Here is a 25,902-nt window from a genome sequence, read left to right on the forward strand (position 1 = left end):
TTTGAAAAATGTCAAGCTGAAGAAAATGAGAGTTGTAAACATTTTGCATTCTCTGGAGAAGCGGGTGTCTGCTGAAAGAGGCAGAAACGTGGAAGTGCTAATACCGCATTTTCTTCTGCGGAGCCCGCGTGGAAACAGAAGCTAGTATATCAGAACGCGTAATGATTCCACGAATGATGTTCGACAAAAAGAGGACGTCGGTAAGACTACGTCCGAAGCTAAGTGACTAAGGTGTAGGGCAATTATTCAGACTTAAAAAAGATTGTTGGTACATCATGTAATAAAACTATGTTTGTATATACTGTGTGCAAGCTGAGGTTAGCCAAGCTGTTCAACGAAAAAAAAGGAAAAAAAAAGAAAGCTTTGAAAGACGCAGTGCTAAATACAATTACCAGACCTACGGTGTTCGGTCGTCAGCTTTCAGACAAATAAAAACCGTAGGTCTTAAAATCGTATCTTGCACCGTGTTTTTCAATCATAGTTTTCGTTCGACAGCTTGGCTAACGTTAGCTGGGACACCCTATAAAATCATGAATTTTTTTCTGCATACGCTCAATTAAAATGCTATTTGAATTGCTTGTGCCATTTGACATCACTGAGAAATATTCAAATGTGGGACACGGATGAAAATACAAAAAAAATTCAGGAAAGGAACTGGAGTAGCGATATTTATTGTAAGTCGGCACATGGAAACTACCACATGCAGGCCTCGTCATGCTACATGCTTAGAGTGGACGGAGAAGTTAACGTACTATCGAAAAGCGCACCGAGGCCGCTTATGTCAACAACACTCGTCAACACCGCATAATCAACAAAAAGCAAGTCGATATTATGGGTTTTACGCGAATGCTGCCAAACTGTGGTTTTCGATTAAATTGTGGAGCCCGTTTAAAGGGCACAATTCAGAGAATGAGGATAGGTCGGGCTGCAGAGCGCGGCAGTCTTCGGTACTTTGTATGTCCTAAAATGTTTTGATGTTGCCAGCGTAAAGAAGGAATTAAAAATTCTGGGGTTTTACGTGCCGTAACCATGATATGATTATTAGGCACTCCGTAGTGGGTGTCTCCAGGTTAATTTCGACCACCTGGGGTTCTTTAACATGCACGCACACAAGCACGGTACACGGTATTTTTTTTTTCGATTTCGCCCTTATTCAAATGCAGGCGCTGCTGCTGGTATTTGATCCCATGCCCTCGAGCTTATCATAAAGAAAGAAATGAAAAAAATATTAAATTATGTGGTTTTACGTGCCAAAACTACTTTCTGATTACGAGGCACGCTGTAGTGGAGGACTCCGAAAATTTAGACCACCTAGGGTTTTTTAACGCGTATCTAAATCTAAATACACGGGTGTTTTCGCCCCCATGCAAATGCGGCTGCCGTGGCCGGGATTCGATCCCGCGACCTTGTGCTCAGCAGCCTAACACCATAGCCACTGAGCAACCGCTTTTTTCCTCTTTATTACATGGAAAACAAAACTGAAGGTGTATTACAAAGTGGACACAGCTACACACTTAAAACTCAGGCAAACACACACATGCATCCAACAAGTGCATCCAGTCTGGCGGAGGTTCCTGCGCAGCGTACACACTTCATACATAAGCAGCACTTTCGCGAAAGAAGGATTTTGTAGATCGCGGAATTTCGGCATGGCGATCACACAGTCTACTTCTCCATAGGCTATATAAACCAAGTACTATGAGCATGTATGTCATAGAGAGGACCACCCGTGACCTTAAACGGCAGAAACCTAACTGAATATGAAGTGATGTCAATGTCCTTTTTAAGCGTCCGTTGGAAAATCCTGGACGCCTACGTTCAAGGGGGAAGAACAGATTGTCGCGCCGCATCGATTCACAGCTCGAACTCCAAATAAATGTTGCAAATACGCGATGCAGTGCCTGAATGCGAAGTCATGCGCAGTGCAGTACTTGCAGCACATACATAAGACGAGAGGCTAAGAACACGTTGCACACTTCAGCACGAATGAACATTGACAAATTCCGCCCTCGCCATGAATTCACTTTACGTTGAATTTTGCGAACTTCTCCCGACCAATGAGCGTGCTATTTCTATACTTTGGGGGAGGCACACCTAAATAACGCAGATCTTTTTTCCATTGAATGCCTGCGTAATGTGATGGCATTGTGGCCCATAATACAAACCAAAAACCAGAACTTTTTTTCAAAGTTAACGCTTGCACCAGAAGCCGCACAAAATTCTTCTGTAATTGCCAGAGCAGTCTTTACACTCGCTTTATCAGTACAAAAATAGGCCACGTCGTCTGCATACGCAAGAACCCGAACCTCATTAGTCAGTAATTTTAACCCTTGGAAATTTTGTTCTTTAAGAATGCTCATACAAAGTGGCTCTAAATACAAGCAGAACAGAAGCGGTGACAAAGGGCATCCTTGTCGTACTGACGATACAAGCCTAATCGGATCGGAGAGAGAGCCATTTACTATCAGCCTCGTTGAGCCATTAGCATAACATCCTGACACCTCTAAGGAGCAGGGACCGATATTTATATGCTCCAGTACAGTAAACAGGAATGAGTGATTCACTCTGTCAAACGCCTTAGCCAGATCTAGCTGTACCATTGCCCCCTGTGCAATCCCCTCAGCTACACACTTTAGCATCGATCTCGCAACATAAATGTTCGTCTGAATGGACCGGCCCCGGATGCCACATGTTTGATGATCACCGACCACAGATCTTATTACAACTTGCAAGCGGTTTGCTAATACCTTTGCAAAAATGTTATAATCCACATTGCATAAGAAGATAAGCTGATATCCGTCCACTTTTTGCAATTTAGTCTCATCATCGCTTTTGGCTATAAGGACTGTGTGTCCTTCGTACATTGTGGCGGTTAGGTACCCTACTTCCAAGGCCTTACAGCACACCTGAAGTAATAATGTGGCGATAAGAGGGAACGAAAACACTGATAAAATGCGGCAGTAAGGCCATCCGGGCCGGGCGTCTTGCCTTTCGCTAACGAATCTATGCATGTACTTACCTCATTAGTGTCAATGTTTTCATTTGCATAATCATAATCATCCTGATTTAACTGGGGCAGCAACGATACAAATTTTCTGGTATTGTCTGCATGCAATGGATTATGGCCTCGAAATATTTTTTGTTAATGTTCAAAAAACGCTTTAGTTATTCGAGTTGGCTCATTAACAATGAATCCACCATATCCTATATCTAGTGTTTGTTTAGACAGCGCGTGTCGGCGTTCATCACCTAGGGATCTACTGCAGGGCTGTTCTTTCAGGAAACGCTTCTCTCACGCACACACTAGTTCACCTCTATATTTTTCTGTGTACAAAGTGTGTAACTGCGCCTTGGTACTGTGAATATCATCAATATTTACTTGGATGTAGACATTCAAGCACATACATTTCACTCAGAAGTCTATACAATGCTCAGTAACCATTCTTCTATTCAAAGGCCAATATTGATGACTATTCGATATCTATCATTTTAACTTCCTGTTTGAATAATTTCCACGCAGCAAAGAGTGGCAAGTTATTGCGGCATGACAGGTCAGCTATAAGCTCATTAACACGCTTCAGGTAGCACTCACGCGAAAGTAATCGGTTATTAAACTTCCACAGCTGCCAGCACATATGCCGACATTGGTGCCGACGGCTGCCAAATGATGCTGAGACTAGGCAATGGTCACTAAAGAATAGAGGGTGAACAGTGTAACCATAATTAAGAGATAGCGCGCTAAGTGAAACGTAAATTCGATCAAGCTTTGCATGCGAGGTACCCTGGAAGTGCGTATATCGACATCCCGCCTTTTCATTTCACCCCATGTCCACAAGCTGATAATCATATATCAGGCGTTGCAACGCATCACTACTTGGATCATGTATCAGCTTCAGTGACGTACGATCTTGCACGTTACATACACAATTAAAGGGTCCAAAGAGGACCAATGCACGATCAGTACAGAAATTATGTTCTAGAGATAAGAAGAAACACTCGTGTTCACGTAACTTGTTCGGGGCATAAACACACACAAATATAAAGCTCATATGACTGATATCAATATCGCAACAGATTAGGCGCCCTTTCCTATCTGTAAACAAATGTAGCAAATCACATGGTAAATGTTTTCTAACAAATAACATACAACCTGCGGAAACGCCTACTGCATGGCTGACACAAACATTATAGTCAGCTAGGAATGGACATAGAGCTACTTCTGTGTTTTCGTCGGATTCAATTTTTGTTTCTCGGATCGCAGCAATATCTGATTTTCTGTTGCGTAGCAAATGAAGAAGCTGCACTTGCCGTCGCTTACTTCGTAAGCCACGGACACTTGAAGTACCAAAATGGAAGGGAAGAGCGCACGCCATGATTACCTACGTATATAGGTGCAGCGTTTAAACGCTGCTCCAGAGGTGCACCACTCCCTTCTTGATGAGGTGATGCACTATCGACCTTTTGGTGCACGTTAACAGAAGGGACATATGCAGGAGTAGGTGTCGATTAGGTGTCGAGTAGGTGAACTGGTGGCGATTCTGCCCATGACACAGTTGGTTCGTCGTCAGGCGCCTCAGTCTCATTTTCGCTCGCAGGCTTCTGGCTAAGGCTATTGCCAGCCGACGACGGCTTAATCTCTTCTTGTCGATGAGTCTCAGGTAGTGTTTCACCGGTTGCATACACAACTTCGCTCACGTTCATTAGATGATCGGTGATGGTATCATCCTCAGCTGGTCTATTTCCACGAAGCTTGTCAGCGTAGGTTCCGATGCATGCATCTGCAGGGTGACCGTAGCGGTGACAGTTACTGCAGCGCGGTAACTGTCACCGCCCGGATGTGCCCAAATGTGTTACACCGGAGGCAAAGTTGTGGTCGGCCAGGAACAAAGATAAGGCACTGGTGGCCGTATATGCTCAACAGATGTGGCAGATTACTGGCAGAAACACCATCTTTCAATGTAAATGCCACGTCTCGATTAGTCACTTGCCGGCCCTCCATGCCGTCACACCAGCACATCTCTCTTGTGATGGACTGCACTGTGCTATATGGCTCTAGCGCTTCAACAATGCGTCTCTGTTCGAGGTGTGGGGGAAGCCAAAGAAGCTTCATCTTGATATTTTTACAATCCGGATCTAGACAAGGCACTTGAGGCCCTTGATCAACGATTCGCCTTTGTCGACAAGTTTCTGTTTCACGATGTTGTTAACACAAATCACAAATGACTCATCTGGTATTGTCTAGCGCCGAGGATATCAGTTGCATTTAGCACTGAAAGGAGCGCATCGCGAAAGTCCGGGGCCCGATACGGCCGCCCTGCCAGGTCAGCATACAGGAAAATTGAATTGAGAACGGTGTTGCCAGTCGGTAGACGAGGGAGAACGACTTTACAATTACCGGAATCAGTAGTTGACGGTGGGTGTGATCCTCGGCCGAGGGCCGATGCTCTTTTTCCAGCGGAGCTCATCGCAGACGTAACCGTTCGAACAAGCAGGCAGAAGAGACGATGCAATTTCTGAATTGCTGAGATGGAGGAGGAGCAGAAGGTGTGGATTGTGATCATAATCGTTGTTTTGAAAGTGAACGCAAAAGGCAGCAGCTGAATGCTTTTAAAATAGTATGCATACAATGGTACAATAGGTACAATCGTCAAATGAACCCATTTCTTGATCCAGCAGCACTAAGCGCAGACCGGCTAAATTTTCGGCGGCTTTTCCGAGTAAGTATTCGCCTACAGAGGCTAGCTAGTGAGTCTCTGCAAGCTATATACACTGTCTCATGTCGTCCGTGAAGCTCGTGCAGTAAACAGTTGCAGACCCTCTGTCGAAACGAGGGCCCGTATTTATAAAACTTCGGGTGCGTAGGAACGTTTTGCTATTGGCCAGCGTTTAAAGGGAAAATCCAGCTTTCCTTTTAACCTTATTGGGATATTGCCATTTTCAAATGCCATTGACAGTCCTGTTGCTTCAATTTGCTTACAAACTTATAAATCATTTTAAATAACCAATAAACGAGGTACCGAAACCGAAACGGGTAGCTGCTTCATGGGTCGTCACGATGAGTCGATGACGCCGCATCCTACAGAACTGTAATGGAAACACGCAGAACGAGTGCATAACACGCACTAAACATGGTGCTAACGCCAAAAAAGTGAAGCGGAATACGCCTTATGAAGACGCGGGGAGCTTTTGCAGCTCTTTCGAACAAGACAGCAGCGATTGCAGTGAGGATATGAGCTCTGGAAGACCACCGTTTGCTTTTGACCCACCGACGCCGCACGAGGCAGCTGACGTGCCCAAGGTCAACGCATTATGCTGCGGCAAGACAAAGAGAAGCACCCGTTGGTACGTCTGCTAAAACGATGATTGTCGGCCCTTGTCTCGTAGAAAAAGGAGCAAGCTTCTTCGTTTCTGGGCGAAGTGGTGGTGTATTCTCTGACGTCGCAAGCACAGGGTGACGCTTAAAAAGCCCTAAATACGTGGGCATGAATCAGAAACACGCAACCAATCTTTAAGATTCATTTTCAGGAAATGATTGGCAGCCATATTCTTCAGCACATATAATCATAGTGCAAAAGATAACGTATATTCAAAATTTTATTAAGGTTAATGGGCAGTGAGAATCGCCGGAATTGCCCTTTAAAAGCACCCGCAGTGACAGTTAATCACGGACGGCGCTTGTGTACACTAAATATTTTACATGATTTGATACTTATCTTGTCACCAAACAGTTATCATTTACTTTTTTAACACTCAGCGCTCGCTACTTTCCTGTCAGGAATGCGATATATGAGGATAATACTGACGCGCTATTCGTGAGCCGAGAGCGACGCGAGCGCAAGGTGTTAGACAAAGGAAATACTCGCCAGATAGATGACGATTATCGTTGGGGGAGAAGATAAGCGCCAAATGGTGCAATCTTTTTTTTGCATCGCCCCTCACCAGGCCACATAGAACATTTTCGATGCAGACTTGAAATTGTTACGTGCCCTCCCCGGAACGTTCTACAGAAATAATTTTTCAAATTGGTTCATTATTAGCAGAGATAAAAATATGTGAAGTGTCGCGAACCCACGATTTCAGGAGGCGAGCTTCACTTCCAACATTGACACTCTCGCTACTTGCAAGCGTTCATCATCACCAGGACCTGACGGTATGAACTACCGTGCCCTAAGTAATTTTGGCGAAGAGGCTCGGAAAGTGCTCCTGCTCTTATTCAACAGCTCCTGGCAGACAGGTACGGTTCCCCAGGAATGGAAGACCAGTCGCCTAATTCCACTGCTCAAGTCTGGCAAGTCGCCTGTAGACATTGCATCATACCGACTAATTGCGCTTGCCAGCTGCATTGGAAAACTAATGGAGAGGATGGTTCTAGCACGGCTAGAATGGTACCTCGAACATTACCAGGTATATCCAGATGCAGTGGCCGGTTTGAGGCACGACCGTTCTTCCATAGACAACGTTATCTACTTGGTGACGTACGTCGGGCACCAGAAGTCCTGCAAAATATTATCTGCTGCCCTGTTTCTGGATGTTAAAGAAGCGTACGATAACGTAATTAACGTACGAAGCGATTTTCAACGCGTTAGAGGCAATAGGACTTGGCGGCAAGGTCTCTTTCTGGATAAGTAGCTATCTACATAAGAGGAGGAGGAGGAAAAACGTTTATTGAGCACTAGAAAATTTGATTAATTTGATGCTAAGATGGTGTCTTCCATCTTCTTAGCAATGGCCATCTGCCCCTAGTCCAGGGCTCCGCTTGATGCCGCTGCCAGCTGGGCCCGTCGGATCAACCCTAGTTGGACTTCCTGACGGTCGCTGGAGAGCATTCCTTCCCATTGCTCCGCACTCGGGTTTGGTATTATTGGTTCCACCTTTGTTTTCTGGCAGGCCCACGTTATTGGTAGAGCGTGGGTGTTTCCTGGCAACACAGGCATTTGTCAGTGTACTGTGTGGGTTGTATTTTACTGAGTGTGTTTAAGTTCGGATATGCACCCGTCTGTAGCAGCCTCCAAGCTACGGAATCCTCTCTAGTGAGAGAGCTATGTGGCGGGGGGTATCGCTTCCTGCTGCCCTTATAGTCTACATCTACAAAAGGATCTACATAAGAGATCCTTTTTCATACTTACCGAGAATGGCCCGAACTCCCAGCATTACAGTAACCGTAGGGTGCCTCAGGGCGGAATACTGAGCCCAACGCTCTTCAATATAACACTCATTGGACTCGCTACAACCTTCCAAGCACCGTTAGGCTCTCCATCTATACCGACGACATTTGTATTTGGACGTCGGGTGTGACGCGACTGCAGCTTCGCGCGTGGCTTCAGAAGGCAGCCACTTTGACATCCTTTTAGAACAAGGACTTCAAATATCATGTGAAAAGTGTGCAGTGGTGGCGTTTACCAGGAACTCAATGCCTCCATACGTGATATCCGTCGACGGGCAGCTGATCTCGTACAACAAGAGTCACAGATTTTTGGGGGTGATCATTGACACAAATCTCTCCTGGACCGCCCTCACGTGAATATGTGAGAAAACGCCTGACAGGAATTTGCCATATGTTTAAGTTCCTAGCAGGAAAGATCTGGGAAGTGACAGTACAATCTATGCTGCAACTGTACAGGGTCCTCTTTATTGGATTCTTGCGGTACAGCCTACCGGTCATCTCCACCACCTGTAGAACTAACCTGTATATAATCCAAAGCATCCAAGCCCAAGCCCTCAAGATATGTGTTGGTCTACCGCGGAGTGTGTCAACGACTGAAGTTATTGCAGTCGCTCAAGATTACACTATTAGAACACACATTACCATTGAAACAATGCGTGTGCACATAGGACACTTGGCTCGGACCCCTACCCACCACCTTGCAAGTCTCCCAGTAGAAAGGCCCCACACGACATTCAGTGCGACTGTCTTCGCGCACCGTGCCTCTCTCAGGTCTGGTTACGCACCTGCGGCAAGACCTTCCATTTCTCCATGGTGTGTGAGCCGTATTCAAGAAAACTTTAGAATCCCAGGACTTCAGAAAAAGTCGGATTTGCCGTCATCAGCACTCAAGCAACTTTACTTCTCTTGTACGAGAAATACAGCGACTGCAAAAACGTCTATACTGATGGATTAACTACATCAACTAGTTCCGGTGGCGCTGTGGTTATACCAACAATGAGAATAACCCAGCGGTTCAAGACTCTTCCATATCATTACGTCTACAGCTGCAGAGCTCGCGGTTCTCCACGACGTGGTTCATGTGATAAATGCTTAAAGTCCTCGAAAATGGGCAGTCTTATGCGATTTAAGACCGGCCTTGCAATGTGTGCAGTCGTTTCTCCGACATGGAACTCACGATCAGCTCACGTGCGAAATCGTGGAACTTGTCCATCACTTTAGAGGAAAAGGCCATGATATCTCTTTTCAATCGAGACCAGGTCATTGCGGTATCACTGGAAATGATGACGCAGATAAGTCAGCTCGGACGTCAAACCAAGAAGACCGCTGCGTCCCCATTCCTCTCTCAAGGACCGACGCTACGAGACAATTTCGCATTCTAGCGCGCACGATATCCTTAGCAGAGGGGAATACCGCACATACACGGCGCACAAGGCTGCACAGACGAAACCCTTCACTGCAACTCAGAGCTCCGGCTGAACTGCACCGACGCGAAGCGTCTCTTTTGTGCCGGTTGTGGCGTGGAGTTGCGTTCACGAATGCCTACTCAACACTAATTGGAATGGTTGATAGTCCTGCAAATGATGTTTGCGGATGCGAGGAGAACATTGACCACTTATTGTGCCACTGTCCTCAATTTCAAGCACAAAGACAATATTTGTCCAACACATTGAGTAAATTAGATGATCATCCTTTGAGTGAACACACAGTACTAGAGCCCCGTCCCCACCGATCATCCACTCAGAAGGCTTTTGTGCTTTCTCAGAACGTCTGGTTTGCGCGAGTGGCTTTACCTCAAGTACTGTCCGTGCACGTCTCAATACCTTTTCCCTCCCTTCTCTCTCTTCCCCTCCCTTCCCCCAGCATAGGGTAGCCAACCAGACTCTTGACTGGTTAACATCCTTCCTTCCTTATATCCCTCTCTCTCTTTCTATTTACTAGCTCCGTCTGGCCTCCGTGAGCAATGTTCCTTTGCTGCGTTCTCACATACCGGAGATGGAAGATCGCGTCACGTACACGTCCCGATCCCCGTCTTCTGCCTCTTTTTTCTTTGCCTTTTTCTATCGTTTTTGCTACGTGGCACATTTTCGGTGACGGTCTCCCGCGTGGGCGTGCTATCCCACGATCTCCTTCGTTTGTTTGGTTTCGCTCTGTGCACGATCTTGCGAGCTGCGCACGAGAACACCTGCGTTGTTGTCTGCCTGCTTGTGCGAAATGGATCCACATTTGCTGTTGTCTGGAGCTTGTGGTCTGGCGCTTGTGCGAAGTGAATCCCCAGCCGCACAATCCAGAGGCTGACCCGGCTCAGGGATCCTTACCGCGATACACCGCGTCGTTGTACGGCTGGCACCAGACTAGTGGTATGATGAGTCAGTGCTACATGAACACTGAGGCATACGCGAGCAGATCAAAGAGCATGATGGCGCACTGGAACATGGTAGAAAATGACCAAGTTTCGTTCTCTGCGCGCGCGACTGCACGACGTGGGAGCAAGCGGAAGTACAGAAGTACACCTCTCTTGCTACGCTACGAAGTAAAACAAAGACACGCAGGAATTCGGTTTATATGTTTTGTTATTTGTTGAAGCTTTAATTCGTATATTGAAGCAAGAGATAAAACAAATAATTGTAATTTGCCTTGAATAATTCTCAGCCACGTGTCACTGCAAATGACGTCACTGTGAATGACGTCACAGCGCTGCGAACTACGCAGGCGCACTTGTGCGAATGGAACCCGCCATGGTTGCTCAGTGGCTATGGTGTTAGGCTGCTGAGCACAAGGTCGCGGGATCGAATCCCGGCCACGGCGGCCGCATTTAGATGGGGGCGAAATGCGAAAACACCCGTGTACTTAGATTTAGGTGCACGTTAAAGAACCCCAGGTGGTCAAAATTTCCGGAGTCCCCCGCTACTGCGTGCCTCATAATCAGAAAGTGGTTTTGGCACGTAAAACCCCATATATTATTATTATTATTGGGTCGTAGTGGTGTAATACATTGCATACCCGATCGCTGGCGCGAATTGTATGCACTGCGCTGGTCATCTCAAAATGACCAGACCAGGTGAGGGGCCCTTTAAGGGTGTAGAAGAAGTTTCGTAAGTACAGACTCAATTTCGCAGAGAAGAGCACCAAACTATAAATGCTCAAATGAGGTGTTTGACGCAGACGGATGGTGGAACCCTTTGGTCGACCTTGCGACTACTCCCCCCACCCCCTTTTTTTTGTGCGTATGTGTGTGTGTGTGTCAATGACTCAAAAACATTTTTTACTGCTAAACCAAAATCGAAAGTTGGACGTGCCGGTACTTACATTTGGTGACAGTAGGCATAGCGCGAACACACGAAGGCAACAAAAGTATTGGGATTCCAAAAGCGACAGCAAATGACATATAATCGCCTCTTCGTTCTCGTGCTTAAGCGCTGCACCAATCATCGCGTTTATTAAAAGAAGAAGGAAAAAAGGGGCGGGTGAGGTGGACCGGACGTTACCTGTAGTCCGCGCGCGTCTCTCTAAAAATGCTCGAATACACGGAAGACAGACACGATGCGACGCGCTGTCAATTACATTAGTTTTTTTTATTTTCCGAAAAAACAAATAGTTGCGAGTTCAGCACTCTGTTCTGCCTTTCTTGCATTGCTTGCGCTCTCGTTAAGACGCCTTACGCCAAGCTTCCGGTACCTGCACTGCGGCTGAGAACACAGCAACGGCGCGCGCCTCACTTTGACAACGCCTCGATACATGGCACACCCTCGCTGTGCAATCGCCACTGCTCGGTTCCACGCGAAAGCGGCAACGCATTCTGGCTCAATTGGTGGACAGCAAGAGCACGCTCCAGCAGCCCACTATGCAGAGACGGCCGCAACATTAATCGTAACGGGCAAAATTAGGTTAAGTGGCGCACCGGAGCCGCTTTTCAAGTTAAAACGTCCCGCGTCAAAAAAAAAAAAAGAAAACATAAGGGAGGAGGGGGGTTGAGTTAATGATCGGAGAATGTAAGAAAGTACAGAGGCAGGTGTACGCTAAACTAGAAATAGCAGTGAGACTATAATTATGGCCCGCGAACGACAAATTAAGGCGTCGTGAGGCGACGTGGTTGTAGGCATATCATACGCACCATATGCATAAAGCCTGCGCATCTACGGCACGCGACATATGCGAGATTCGGTGTATAGACTCTAACGAGAAAGGCGGTAGACGCATCAACGGCGCGCGCGCGATGAGGCAGCCGCTGCGTCGCACGTGCGGGGCGGCGCCCATTTAGCTCGTCGCGTTTTAGACTCCGTTGTGCACGTGGCGCACGCTAATTCTATTACGGGAAGCGGCGGCCTAAGGAAGCCGGGCCCTTTCTGTCTTTCTCACTGTCTGCTGCCAGCTCGACACCGAAACAGAAGGACGGGAGAAAAAGCGGGAAAAGGAAGAAGGAAACGACAACGGCAAGCTGCAAGAAACGGGCGTCCCAAGCGGCTCCCGCCCCTTCTGTGTGTCGGCGCGGTGTGCTCGCGGCTCGGAACCCAGCAGCGAGCACCAACCGGGCCCCCGGCCCAGGCCGTATACTCTCTCGTTAGGTATCGGCGCGCGCGCAGGCTTCCTTAACGAGTTTATGCGTCATTAAGCCCAACCGCCGCGCGCATAGTTCCTGGTTTGCGCCGATACTTGTAACGCGTGGCTCTCTTTCTTGCCTTAATTTACTGCGTGGAGCCCTAATTTTTTATCGCCACTTTTTCTTTTGCGTTGCCGTTGTGCTGGCGAAATAAACTTGATTTGGCCCGCTTTCTGTCTCAATTAAAGCTTCGCGGAGAAATTTTGAGAGTTCACATAGCCTTGGGACGAGCAAAAGCCGAAACGACGGCGTAAATGGGGGGGATAGAAAGAGGGCATCACAATGATTTCATTCATGCGTGGAGTTATCCCTTTAATAAGTGGCACTAGGTATATTACACCTGCGCGCACTCTTGCTGTGGCTAAGTAAACAGGCGCAGGCAACAACGATGGGTGAGGGACGCAGTGTGCAGAGAGATAAAGTTCTTGGTCTGGTTGCGCCCACTTTTGTCTCGTGGCTTTTAAAACTTTAATGATGTACAGCGTTCGTTCCGACGTGTCATAATTTTTTTTCGCGTTTCCTGCCCATTTATTTCTTCCCTGCGTATACGTTACTTCCGTAGCTGAGTTCGACTGTTGCACGTCCAGCGGTTCACGCCTGTCTGGAAATGTGCAGTCCTTTCTTTGCCACGCATAGTTCATGACTCTGTGGTATTGACCAGAGCTTAGGCATAAACCCTAACAGGGAGCATGCTACCGCATGTACATAGTTGAACAGAAAACAAGCAACGTTGAACTCGATCTTCATCCTCGGCTGATATTAGAATTACTGGTTTGCGACAAGCATACAATGGAGTTCGGATGCTTGTGTCGCAGTTGCCTTCAAAAAGACGTCTAGGTTATTTTTATTATTTTTTTATATGTAAACGTCGAATCAAATGTATTATTGATAGTCTTTGGATCTGCCTCTGTATAGCGAAGTGGCTATGGCGTTGCTCTACTGAGCCCGAGGTCCCGGGTTCGCTTCCGGCCGCATCGGCTGAATTCCCCAGGGGGGCGGAAGGCGAAAACGCTCGTGTACCGTGCATTTCTAGCACGTTAAGCAACACCGGGTGGTCAAAATTAATCCGGAGTCCTCCACTGCAGCTTGCCTCTTAACCATATCGCGGTTGTGGCGAGCGAAACCGCGGAATTCAATTATTTAATAACATTTGGTCTATATGCCTGCTTTCTTCTTGAATCTTGCAAAATTATATACAGGGCCTGCGCATACGTAATGCGAAACTTGGTGCCTGCTATTACCACCCCAGCCGGCGCCCATTTTTCACCGGGTTATCACTGTCTATCGAGTTATCTCTCGGCGCAAGAAGCACGTATTGCATTTTGAATTTTGTCGCCACTTCTATATATGGGAAGAAATAATTCGCTAAATAATGTCATGGAAGCAAACTCAATTAAGTTATGTCGTTTTGCTTGCTAAAACCATGGTCTGATTATAAGGCACGCCGTAGTGGGGGACTCCCGAAATTTGGACCACCTGGCGTTCGTTAAGGTGCACCTAAATCTAAGTACACGGTCGTTTTCGCATTTCGCCCCCATCGAAATGCGGCCGCCGTGGCCGGGATTCAATCCCGCGACCTCGTGCTTACAGCCCAACGCCATAGCCGCGAAGCAAGCACGGTGGGTCGGAAGCACATGTTCTTTGTCAAACCGTAGATTTTTTTCCGCATGTGCACGTGCCTCCGTTGGAAGACTCCTTGCTTTATTAATTATGTCCTCAACGATCTAATTAAATCCGGCCCTTTTTTTCCCTTTTTTTTCACAACAGCGTTACAAGTTTAAAGGGAAATCAAGAAAGATATCTCAAAGCGGGCGACACGAGCAATGTCTCCCGGTTAGTAAGTGACGGTTGATTCATTGAATTCGTAATAACTTGCTTAAGCCCGACAGGCTCACACAGCCCCACATGGATCGCGCCGTCCTCATTCTTCCCCAATTTTCTCGTCAAGTAGAAGCTCGGGGGATAAATATTTTCGGCCGGCTCTTTCCGATATAGTGTTCGCGGGCGAAGAAGCAAGGAGACCCGACGGAAGCTGAATAAGCGAAGAAAGCAAACGGCGAATCATAGGGCTAATGAACGAGAGACAGAAAGTGTGCGGGGGAAGCGCAGTGGGGGAGAGTAGCGAGGCGCGGCTCCGCCCTTTCCCTTCCGCCCGTGTATAGCGTGGGGCGGGAGCGAATTGTGTAGCTGAGGCATATGCTCGCAGCCGCCAAGGAAACCACGGGGGACGTGCATAATGAACGACTTTAAACGACGGGCCGATCATTACTCGACTCGAGCGGTGTAATTGGGTTAGGCGGTCGGCCTTCCGAGCCGCTCGCGCCGCGCCAGCCCCGGGACCCCGGCGCGACAACGACGCGGCAAATTCGCCAAACGCGATTAGCCGTGTAGTGCGCGTGCGCGCGTTATGTCGGCCGTCTGTGAGTGTGCGGGCGCGCGCGTGGATCGTGCGACCTTCCCTCGTGCCTTCGCCCCCCCCCCCCCCCCCCGCCATCGCCTCTTACGCAACAACGGGCGCTCTCCTCGCGCGGTCCCGACAAACGCTGTTTCCTCGAACATGCTCAAGAGCGGTCTGATGTAATTATCTATGACTTCGTGCGTGCTTGTGCCCGCATGGGTGTGCGTGCGCGCGCGTGCATCAGCACAGCATGACACCGACCGTTACATGACACGGGTCCGAAGCATGTATACCATGTCTCGGTTATGAAGCTTAGGAAGCGGCCGAACGTTTTTTCTTGTCACCGCCTTAATTTTCTTCTCGGTTCACCCTTATTTTTCGCCAACGTGAGGCATCCAACTCTTGCATCAACGGGATCTCTCTCGCAAACCATTGCAGTCAGAACGTTATGATAAATGCTCCAGTGTGATTCGCAGGCCGTAATAAATTTGACATAATCTCTTAACTAAAGTATCAAAGTAGTTGTAAACGCGATTGCGAGTACAGTGCATGATTACGAGTGCCATTCGGATTTCAACTAGTGCATACAGCTCTAATAGCTTGGTCCTTTGTGTATTATCCCTCGCCTTCGTAGCCAATGCATTGTTGCAGCTCTGGGACCACATTCGCAGAACTTCTCTTACCTGTGTGCCACCTAGATTGCATATTAGCCATCGCTACGGTAAGAGTCTCGCTATCACGCTGATCGCTGTCATGAGCGATGGGCACCCGAACACCGGCCCTTAAGGGCACACCCATAGCCTTGTGCAAAAATAGATAACAGTGGATCCAGGGACCCTTTCTCCTCGGAGCTGGGGTGTTGCTTCTTTCCGGTGCTTCTTTCCGGCCCCTCGACACCCAGTGACAGGACAGAGGGTAAGGAAGTGCGGCTTTCAAGTATTCTGTACCAGTGTCCTAAACATTTCTCTGAATCATTACCAGTTGCAGTTAATTACTCATTAAAGCGTTCACAACAGCAGTTTATAATTATCGTTGTACCTATCCAACTACTGGCGGCCCTCTAAATAGAAGCGTTCCTAATCAGGTGTTATTCTCAGCTGTCTGCTTTGTAATATTCTTTACATTTTTTTTAAATATGACATGCAAAGGAGCATAGTATTCGTGAAAATAAAAATATGCAGAAAAATAATATTCACCCACAATACGTAAAGAACAAAAAGCTAATGGAAATTTTTATCATCAGGTTTCGTATTTACAAAACACCGTGTACGTAGAAGTGTTTTCTCATTAACCGACACTCGGTCGTCCGCCACTCATGATAGCGGTCGGCGTGAGAGTGGCACGGTCGCGGCGGCTGTGGCCAATCGTGGAAGGCCCGCACGTTCGAGAAGTTTCGACAATACACCGACCGGCCCAGATGACAAGAAAAGATCGCTTTATGAACGCGTATGTCCACGCCGCGGAGAACTGACGTACCCTGGTTTTAGAAGCGCCCTGTGTTCCTATTTTCTCTTTCTACACTTTAGGCGTTCACACTTGCGATTGGTGCCGTTTTAATCGTCATGTCGCATCGACGTCAAGCGTCGTTTTAATTCGCGAAAATCCCCAGACGAAACAAATAATATGTGTTATCGGTACCTGCAAGCACCTTAGGGCATGTTTCGCGGTGTATCCACACAAAAAAAGGAAAACTTTGGCCTTAACCCTAACTTCTAGTACATCTTTTCTGTTTCTAGACGTTAAAGGAGCTTATGATACTTTCACCCATGAAGCCATCCTTAGCACGTTAGAAGGCGTCGGACTTGGTGGTAAGATGTATATGGGGGTGTGCAACTACTTACTGAGAGAGAGAGAGAGAGAATAAACTTTATTCAAGAACCCCGGTCCGGGTTCGCCCGCTTTGTTCTAATTGTCTGCCAAGCCGAGCGTCGTGATGAGCTCGATCATGGCACGTACGTAGTCGGGGGAGGAGTCCGCCAGCCACTCCTCAAGCGTCGTAGGTCTACGGATGGGTGAGAGTTTGGCAAGGCTAGCCTGAATAGCGAGACGGCTCCCCGGACAATCCCACAGAATGTGAGCATTATCCGGGAAGCCGCCACATGCCATGCAAGCAGGTTTACTAGGCAAACCTTGTATGTAGTGTTGGAAGTGTGGGGACAAGAGAGAGTGCGTCTGTGCACGCCTCCATAGTACCGCCTCTCTTCGATTCATGTGTGTATCCGCTTGTGGATACTTCATGGAGTTGTTTAGTAAATCATCAAGTTTTTCGCGCCTTTCCGCCCGCGCGAAGGCATATTGCTCATTCAGACTCAGTGGGTCCGGCCACCACAGAGGAGGGCCCGGGAGATTTGCGCGGGATGTGGCATGTGCCACTTCGTTCCCTCTGATCCCTGTGTGACTCGGAATCCACTGAATCCGCACTCTAATGTTAGGGTGTGCGTTGAGGTGCGTTGTTAATGCTGAGTGTAGTGCCGCGGAAACGTTTCTGCCGGCGAGTGCCCTGCATGCAGCCTGGCTATCTGTTCGAATGAGCAGATTTCGTTCGTGTGGATTTGGCATGGTCGCGGCTTCCACGATAGCTGTAAGTTCCGCTTGATGTTGTGACGTAATATTGCAGTGTAGGCCCCATGATAAAGGTGTAGAGTTGGTTGCCACCCCTGTGCAGAAGCCTCGATTATTTGGAGAGGCGTCCGTGTATAGGATCCAGTCGTCGGTGTCGTCCTTGAGGTGTAGTGCTCGACTTTGTCGTCTTTCTGGTTGTGTGTCTGCCCCCATATTTCGAGGTATTGGGTCGACGGTAATATGGTCTAGCGTGTCCCACGGGGGATATTGTTGTTCCCTGTCTGGGCATTGTGGGACATCGTAGCCTAGATCACGCATAAATGCCCGTCCCTGTCTAGATAGCTTCAGGCGACTAAATTGTGCCTCTTGGTGGAGTTGTTTCAGCTCATCCAGTTTAGGCAGCACTGCCGTCTCATCAACTCGGTTGGATGGCGAATATGCAGGGGTGCCTAGAATAACTCTCGTTATCTGCCGGAGCATGGTTTCAAGTTTGTTTTTTTGTGTTTTGGTGACTTGTAAGTATGGGTATTGGTACATTATCCGAGGTATAGCCAGGGCCATGGTGAGTCTTCTAAGCTGGTGCTCTTTGATACCTCTCACCCTTTGTGTTGTTCTTGTAAGTAGCCTCTTGACTTCATGGAGCTGCCGAATTGTTTGCCGCACCCAAACGTCGGCCTTACCATTGTCCTGCAGCCAAAAGCCCAGGACCTTGATATACGTTTTTCTCGGGACAATATCTTGGTTCACTTGTAGTGTTATTAGTTTTCGTTCCTCTTCTGCCTGCGGTTCTCTTTGGTTGGTTACCACTATGTGCTCGCACTTTGCACTGGACAGGGCGAGGCCCCTTTCTTGAAGGTATAGCGCCGTGACATTAATACCTGTTTGCAGTGTCTCTTGAATTTTAGCTGGAGATCCTCTGCTGGCCCAGAGCGTAATGTCGTCCGCATAAATTGTAAAGTGAAGGTCTTCTACACGCCTCAAGAGAGTTGGCAGCTTGCTTAATGCTGGCGAGAATAGTGTGGGTGAAAGAATCGACCCTTGGGGTACACCTCTTGTCAGGTACCTTTTTTCGGACTCTTCTTCGTTTACCTTCACGGTAACTGTGCGGTTTGTAAGAAACCCTTTTACGTAGTTGTAAAGCTTTTGACCTGGTCGTATGGTTTCCAGTCCTTCGAGTACCGCTTCATGGGTAACGTTATCAAATGCTCCTTTGATATCCAACCCCACTACGGCTCTGAGTTGGCTGCTGCTCTGTGCTCTGTATATTTCTTGTATGGCAAGCATCGCATCCTGTGTGCACATGTGCTTTCGAAAACCAATGACTCGAGGATCGATAGCAGTGCAATTTTCCTGCTGCCATAGGAGTCGTGTTAGGGCCATTCGTTCCATAATCTTTCCCGGACATGATGTTAAAGAAATGGGGCGCAGGTGGCTGATGGCGCTTGGGGTCTTATTGGGCTTTGGTATTGGGATCACAGTAGCCATTTTCCAGGTCTCCGGTATGTCACCGCTTTCCCAAGCTTGGTTTATGATAGCCAGAAGCTGTTCCAGTTGTGTGTCTGGCATATTGCGTAGCATCTTGTTTGTGATGCCATCCGCTCCAGGTGTCGTGTGTCTTTTACTTGCATTGATGGCTGCTTTAAGCTGCCCAATTGTAAATGGCTGGTCTGCAGGTACCTCGCCGCAATCTTGTGTGGATGGTAGTTGTCGCTGATCTTTCTGTAAGGTGGCCGAAGGGAAGAAATGGTTGGCTATTTGTTCTGCGAGATCGCGCGCTCCGATTTCCTCCCTTAGTTGGATTGCCTCCAGGTGGTTCTTTCTCCTGGGTTGCCCAAGAAGCACCCGAAAGAGCGACTAGGCTCGGCTTGTGTGCATGTTGTTTCCGGCTTGCTCGCATATCTGCATCCAGTTGTCAGTTGCGAGTTTGTCAGCGTATTCTTGCGCCTCCTTGGTGATGATATCTATACGGCATTTTAAGCGCTTGTTCAGCTTGTTCTTTCGCCATTTTCTAAGTAGCTTGTGCCTATTGTCCCATAGATTGAGTAAGTGTCTGTCTATTTGCGGGTGGTCTTCAGTTCTTTGTACTGTCTTGGTTGTGCCCTTGTGCACGGTGCGTAGTGTTTTCGCCCATTCTTCCGGGTTATCAGAACGCGCTCCTTGGAGAATACTCCTGAAAGCATCCCAGTCTGTGATATTTGTGGCTGTAGTGCGATTTCCTTTAGTCGTGCATTGCTTCTGTGGTACGGGAATGATTATTTCTATGATGCTGTGAGGAGACCATTCTACGTGCACTCAGAAAATGGCCCGACATCCGAGCATTACGGTAGCCGAGGAGTCCCTCAAGGCGGAGTGCTTAGCCCGACTCTTTTCAATCTCACCCTCAGTGGATTAGTTTACAACCTGCCAAGCACCGTACGACTTTCCATCTATGCGGACGACATCTGCATTTGGGCATCAGGTGTGACACGACTTCAGCTTCGCGCTCGGCTTCAGAAGGCTGCCACAATGACATCTTGCTACCTTCGTGAACAAGGATTTGAAATTTCATGCGGAAAGTGCGCAATGGTGGCATTCACGAGGAAGCCAATGTCTGGTTACGGCGTATCTATTAACGGACAACTTATACCATACAGCAGAAGTCACAGGTTCTTGGGAGTCGTAATTGACAGAGACCTCTCTTGGACTCCGCACGTCAATTACGTGAAAAAGCGGCTGACTGCTATCTGTGACCTGTTCAGGTTCCTCGCAGGAAAAAGTTGGGGAGTATCTATACACGCTATGTTACAGTTGTATATGGCGTTGTTCGTTGGATTCCTGCGATACAGCCTGCCTGCAATATCCAACGCCTGCAAGACTAACCTGCGTACGATTCAGAGAATTCAAGCCCAAGCCCTTAAGATATGTCTTGGCTTACCACGCAGTGCATCAACGGCTGAAACCATTGCCCTTGCGCAGGATTACCCGATCACGACGCACATTACCGTTGAGACAATGCGTATGCATCTCACGCATTATGCTAGGACCCCTTCCCACCACTTGGCGAGCCTCACTGCTGCAAGGCCCTGCTCGACATTTAGCGGTATTGTCAGTGCACACCGTGCGTCGTTTACCTCAGGGTACGCACCTGCGGCCAAGCCAGCGTTTCCTCCGTGGGGTTTGAGCCGTCCACAAGTGCATCTAATGATTCCAGGACTACAGAAGAAGACAGATCTACCGGCCCCTGCTTTAAAACAGCTGAGCTTACTTCTGCATGAAAAGCACAGCAACCACGTGCACATCTATACCGATGGATCGACTACGTCGTGAAGTTCTGGTGGTGCCGTGGTTATACCAACGCGAGGAATGACACTGCGGTTCAAGACATCGCATGTCACGACCTCAATGGCGGCAGAACTAACGGCCCTGCGTCGAGCACTGGAATTCATTGATTCTGAAGGACCTAGAAAATGGGCTGTGTTCTGTGATTCGAAACCGGCATTACAGTGCACGCAGTCAGTTCTCCGACACAGATGTCGTGACCAATTGACATACGAAGTCGCGAAACTTTACCATGATGTCCAACAAAAAGGCCACGAGGTCGTTTTTAAAGGGTACCTGGCCACTGTGGGATCAGTGGCAATGATTCCGCCGATAACGCTGCTCGCACAGCACATCAAGAAGAGCACAGCGTTCCAATTCCGCTTTCTAGGACTGACGCTGCAAGGCAGCTTCGACACCTGGCACGCAATCTCACAGTGACCGAATGGAAGTCGCCGAACTTACGACTTACACGACTACCTCGACTAAACCCCTCCCTGCAACTCCGACCTCCACTCGGACTTCCTCGACGTGAAGCTACGCTTCTCTGTCGCCTTTGGTTAGGAGTTGCCTTCACAAAGGCATACTCTACATTAATTGGAGTGACTGACAGTGCAGCATGCGAGGTCTGTGGCACCGAAGAAAACATCGACCACCTGCTGTGCCACTGTCCAAGATATGCCTTAGAGAGACAAGAACTTGCCAAAGCTTTCCAAGAACTGGACAATCGGCTGCTTTCTGTGCAGGTGCTGCTGGAACACCGCCCCCATCGCCCGTCGACCCATAAAGCTGTGAAGGCGCTTTTGTGTTTCTTAAGGACGACAGGTTTGTGCAACCACCTGTGACTATTAATGCAACTTCTGTAAAACCATACGCGTCAGCGAACTTACCGCAATTTCCTTCTTTCCTTCCCTCCTCTCTCTCTATGTGATCTTTGCTTTCCCCTTTCCCATTCCCCCAGTGTAGGGTAGCCAACCGGACGTTATTCTGGTTAACCTCCCTGCCTTCTACTTTTCTCTTTCCTCCTTCCTTCCTTCGCGCAAAACAGCGACCGCTGCTGACAAAGCATGTGCGATGCTTCGGATGTCGCGCGAATCAGCTCAGCTGTGCCCGCCATCGACACAGACTAAAAGCCAAAGGGCCCTTTTAACAGCAACAGGCATCGCCAATAAGGGCATCGTCGTCACCTCCAGATCGCGAGCAGCGAATACTCTCTTGAACAGAGCAACCACTCGATCAGCAGACGCTGGGTGTTTCCTCTGCAGGATGGTCGTGCTAACTGGCCGGTGACTACGGACGCACCACTGCGCTCTTGGGCATGGTTTGCTTACGTGGCGGTTGTCATTGAAGATGTAAAAAAAAAGGCGGTACATCAGCTGCAGCAGTCATCGACCCTCACACACCCAAGGGAACTTCCAAATCGCAACATCAATAGTGTACTTAATGTCAAATAAAAAAGCCACGGAACCAGGCTAAAATAGACAGAGGAGGCGCCTTTGAATTTACACCATAGGCGACTGTAAGCGCGGCAGTACCAATACGCTGCACAGCCGCTATTTTGTCTCCCTGTTGAGCATCGCCTGCATGTGGATCTTTTGCCGCCCCCGCTACGTTACGATACGGCTATTCACGCCCAGAGGCGCACGCCATTCTCAGTTCATCAATTCGGGCATAATTTATCGCATTCCGCCCCAGCTCCCCTCGAGCACGGAGTAAAATTTATTGTTCCGTTGTGTCTCTATTTCGCCCTGATAGAGTGGGGGACGTTTTCACATTCACCGTCCTTTTTTTTTTCTTTTTCATCTGATGCACTGAACCTTCTTTTTCTTTTTTTCATTGCTTTTGTTTTTTGCTCTTACTCTCGCTTTCCCTTATTCTGCGTTACTGTAGCGAAGCACGCCCGTACGCATCTACCGAAATCAAAACAAAGAAAAGAAAAGCCGCGGGCTTCCTCCTTCCGGGACCGATTTTCGCTCAATCCACCGATGGCGGACTGATTTTCATTCCGCCTACCCTTTTGTTTCTCATTCGGTGCTTCTCTTTTAATTCGTATCAGTGCACCGCTTTAGCCAGTTGCCGCCTTCCGCTGCGGCCGCGTGTGGCGCTCCCTTCATCTTCGGCCGCCGTAGGAGTAATTCGATGAGGAACCTCGTTACACGGCCTCGCGTTGTTCCCCCCGACCGACGCTGTTGAGGGGAGTCCGCAGAGAGTCCTCGCTGCAGGCCGATATGTGTGTGCTGGGGCAGGTGCGTCCGGGATGGGGGTGGAGGTGGCGCGTGGCGTGAATTGTTGAGCGCTCCAAGATTATTGACGTCATCGTCGGAATAATTTATGCGCAGCCTGTTCATCACGCCTCTCTTCTTCGCTAGCTTTTGCCGGCGATACTATTAGCTACCGCTGTGTGTCTTGTTGTTTCTTTTTTTCATATAGGTGCCTGCTTTGTTTTTTGTTGTCGTATTTTTTTCTTTTCTTTGCCGGCACAAGTCACTGAAAACACACACATATGTGGATTTCCGAAGGCGTCTCTCCCGATATTAACGCGTGTACTTTCAGCGTTACAAGGAAGAAGCTGATTTTTCTGTTCTGCTTGATTAATTCGAGCATACTTTGCTGCCGATGCGAACGGTGGTTTCTTTTCTTCCTTCTTTTTGGTTTTCTGACGATAATCATTCACGGTTATGTGTTTAATGGTACAACGGCCAGAAACGGCCAAGGAGCGCCGATTTGACAATATTGTCTATCGAACAGAGAACGTATAGGTTCATTTATGTAAACTGCGCCAATTTCATGCCACATTCATTAGCTTATTTTGTCCCTAGCTTACAGGGAACGAGCGAATTACTGAACATCTCTCGTTCAATAATTTCGTCCGAATGTAGCCAGGCGTTATATTTCAGCGCACAAAGACGACAGCTAGAGATGCTATGTGATGCAACTCGCGACTTCTACGGAATTTTCCATAAAGTATAAAGCCTGTTATTGTTTCTCTGTGCGACGAGGCGGTTTAGCAAACACTGATGTTTTACGACGTAAAATTTTCGAAGGGAGGGCTTTCGACTATGTATACAAAAAGCCTGAACACATCGTATTCATCTTTTCGAGTGTAGTGCATGCCAAATTGTAAATAATTCGCCACGAATGTCCTAAAGAAAGAAGAAGATGAAGAAACTTTATTAAAGACTAGTCCGGCAGTTTTTGTTGTGGTGGCCTCAGGTGGCGGCTCGAAGTCCTTGGACTCGGGCGGCATCTTCGGCTTGCCGGACGGCCCACATCTGGTCTGCCGGCTCTGAACTTTTGAGAGCCGCCTCCCAGCGGCGGCGACGCCGACGGAGAAGGTCCCCGGCGGCTCCCCCATCCGGGGCGGCGTCGGGAAGAAGCGAGCTCGAGCCTTCCCGTACTCTGGCATCGGACGCGATTATGGACGCGTCGCGAACGGAGCTGGTTTGATTACTGCCGTTGTTGCCGGCAGATTCCCAGAGCATGCGTTGCAGCGTTGCTCCCTGTCCGCAAGTTTTACATGTGTCTGTTGGATATAAACGCGGGTAGCAGTGGTGTAAGATGGCGGGGCTAGGGTATGTGTGTGTCTGGAGCAAGGGTAAAGTTACGGTCTCGTTCTTGTTCAATTTATCGCGCGGTGGCGGGAATGTGCGTCTTTCGAGTCTGTAGTGTTGGGTGAGGTCTCTGAACGTGGTAAGGCGATCGGCCCACGCCCACTGTGTTTCTTTTTGCTGCATTTCTGTCGTAGTGTCCCGATCCGGTAGACCCAATGCCCCGCTCTCGGGCGCGGAGGCGGCGGCCACATATTCAGCGGCGACTCGGCGTGTGAGACCTCGAGCCGTGGCGTGGGCCGCCTCGTTGCCCGCGAGCGGAACATCGGTGTGTGCCAGGGTCCTGAGGAGGAAGACCTTAGAATTTTGGGTTTGCGAGGGTGATGACGAGTCGCCGTCATCAGAAATTTGGAGTATGCGGACCGCTTCCCGCGAGACGCGACCGCGCGAGAAGCCGCGGATTGCAGCCTGCGAGTCGCTGATCACGATCGCAGCGTTCGGCACCGCGGCGAGTGCTAGGACTATCGCGGCTTCTTCGGTCGCCTCCGTGTGTCCCGTGGTCACCGTGGCACTCACGAGGCACTTACCCGTGCGGTCTACAATCGCGTGTGCGCTTCTCCCTCCTCCATATCGCGCAGCGTCTACGTACACTGCCTCGTTGCTGTTACCAAACTTCTTCTGAAGGTCGTTTGCTCGTTTGTTGCGCCTCCCGGCGTGGTGCGTCGGGTGCATGTTCTTGGGAAGCGGCGGGATGATCAAGCGGTCGCAGAAAGAGACCGGAACCGCCGCCTTTTCGGCTTTTCTCCATGTTGAGTGTGGTACGTGATGCCGAGCGACTCGAGGATGCATCGACCTGCCTTTGACTTCGATAATCGTTCGCATTGCGCAACGTCGTGTGCCTCGATTAGCTCGTCAAGTGAGTTGTGAAGTCCGAGCTCTAGAAATGTGTCGGTGCCCGCGTTGAGTGGAACGCCGACCGCTCTCTTGAAAGCATTTCGTATCATGCATTCGACTTTGTTTTTTTTCGCACCCTATCCACTTCAGGTAGGGGCCTTCAGGTTATGCGGCTTACCGCGTACGCCTGCACGACACGGATCGCGCACTCTTCACGCCTACGATTGCGTCTATTCGCGATGCGACGCAAGAGTTGGATCTTATCACCTACTGAACGACGAAGTCTTCGCACCGTCTCTCCGTAATGGCCATTTGCCTGCAGGTGCAACCCCAGGATTCTAATTTTTTCTACGTGCGGTACGGGAGTACTATCTACCGATATAATGCATATTTTGGATTATCCCCGTTCCTCGTCGCGCAGGGTTTTACGACCTCTCCT

At 48.7% G+C, this 25,902-nt stretch overlaps 1 protein-coding gene across 1 annotated transcript in view; it reads right to left on the reverse strand.

Moving 5' to 3' along the window:
- Positions 1–24,427, reverse strand: part of LOC135901101 (homeotic protein ocelliless-like) — an 84,684-nt gene extending 60,257 nt beyond the window's left edge. Inside the window, exon 1 of the mRNA XM_065430780.1 lies at positions 24,203–24,427. Within this exon, the coding sequence (XP_065286852.1) occupies positions 24,203–24,427 (225 nt within the window). The remainder of the gene's footprint in view (positions 1–24,202) is intronic.
- Between the last annotated feature and the right edge of the window lie 1,475 nt (positions 24,428–25,902).

The sequence above is a fragment of the Dermacentor albipictus genome, chromosome 1 (genome assembly GCF_038994185.2).
Source record: "Dermacentor albipictus isolate Rhodes 1998 colony chromosome 1, USDA_Dalb.pri_finalv2, whole genome shotgun sequence".
NCBI classification, from domain to species: Eukaryota; Metazoa; Arthropoda; class Arachnida; order Ixodida; family Ixodidae; genus Dermacentor; species Dermacentor albipictus.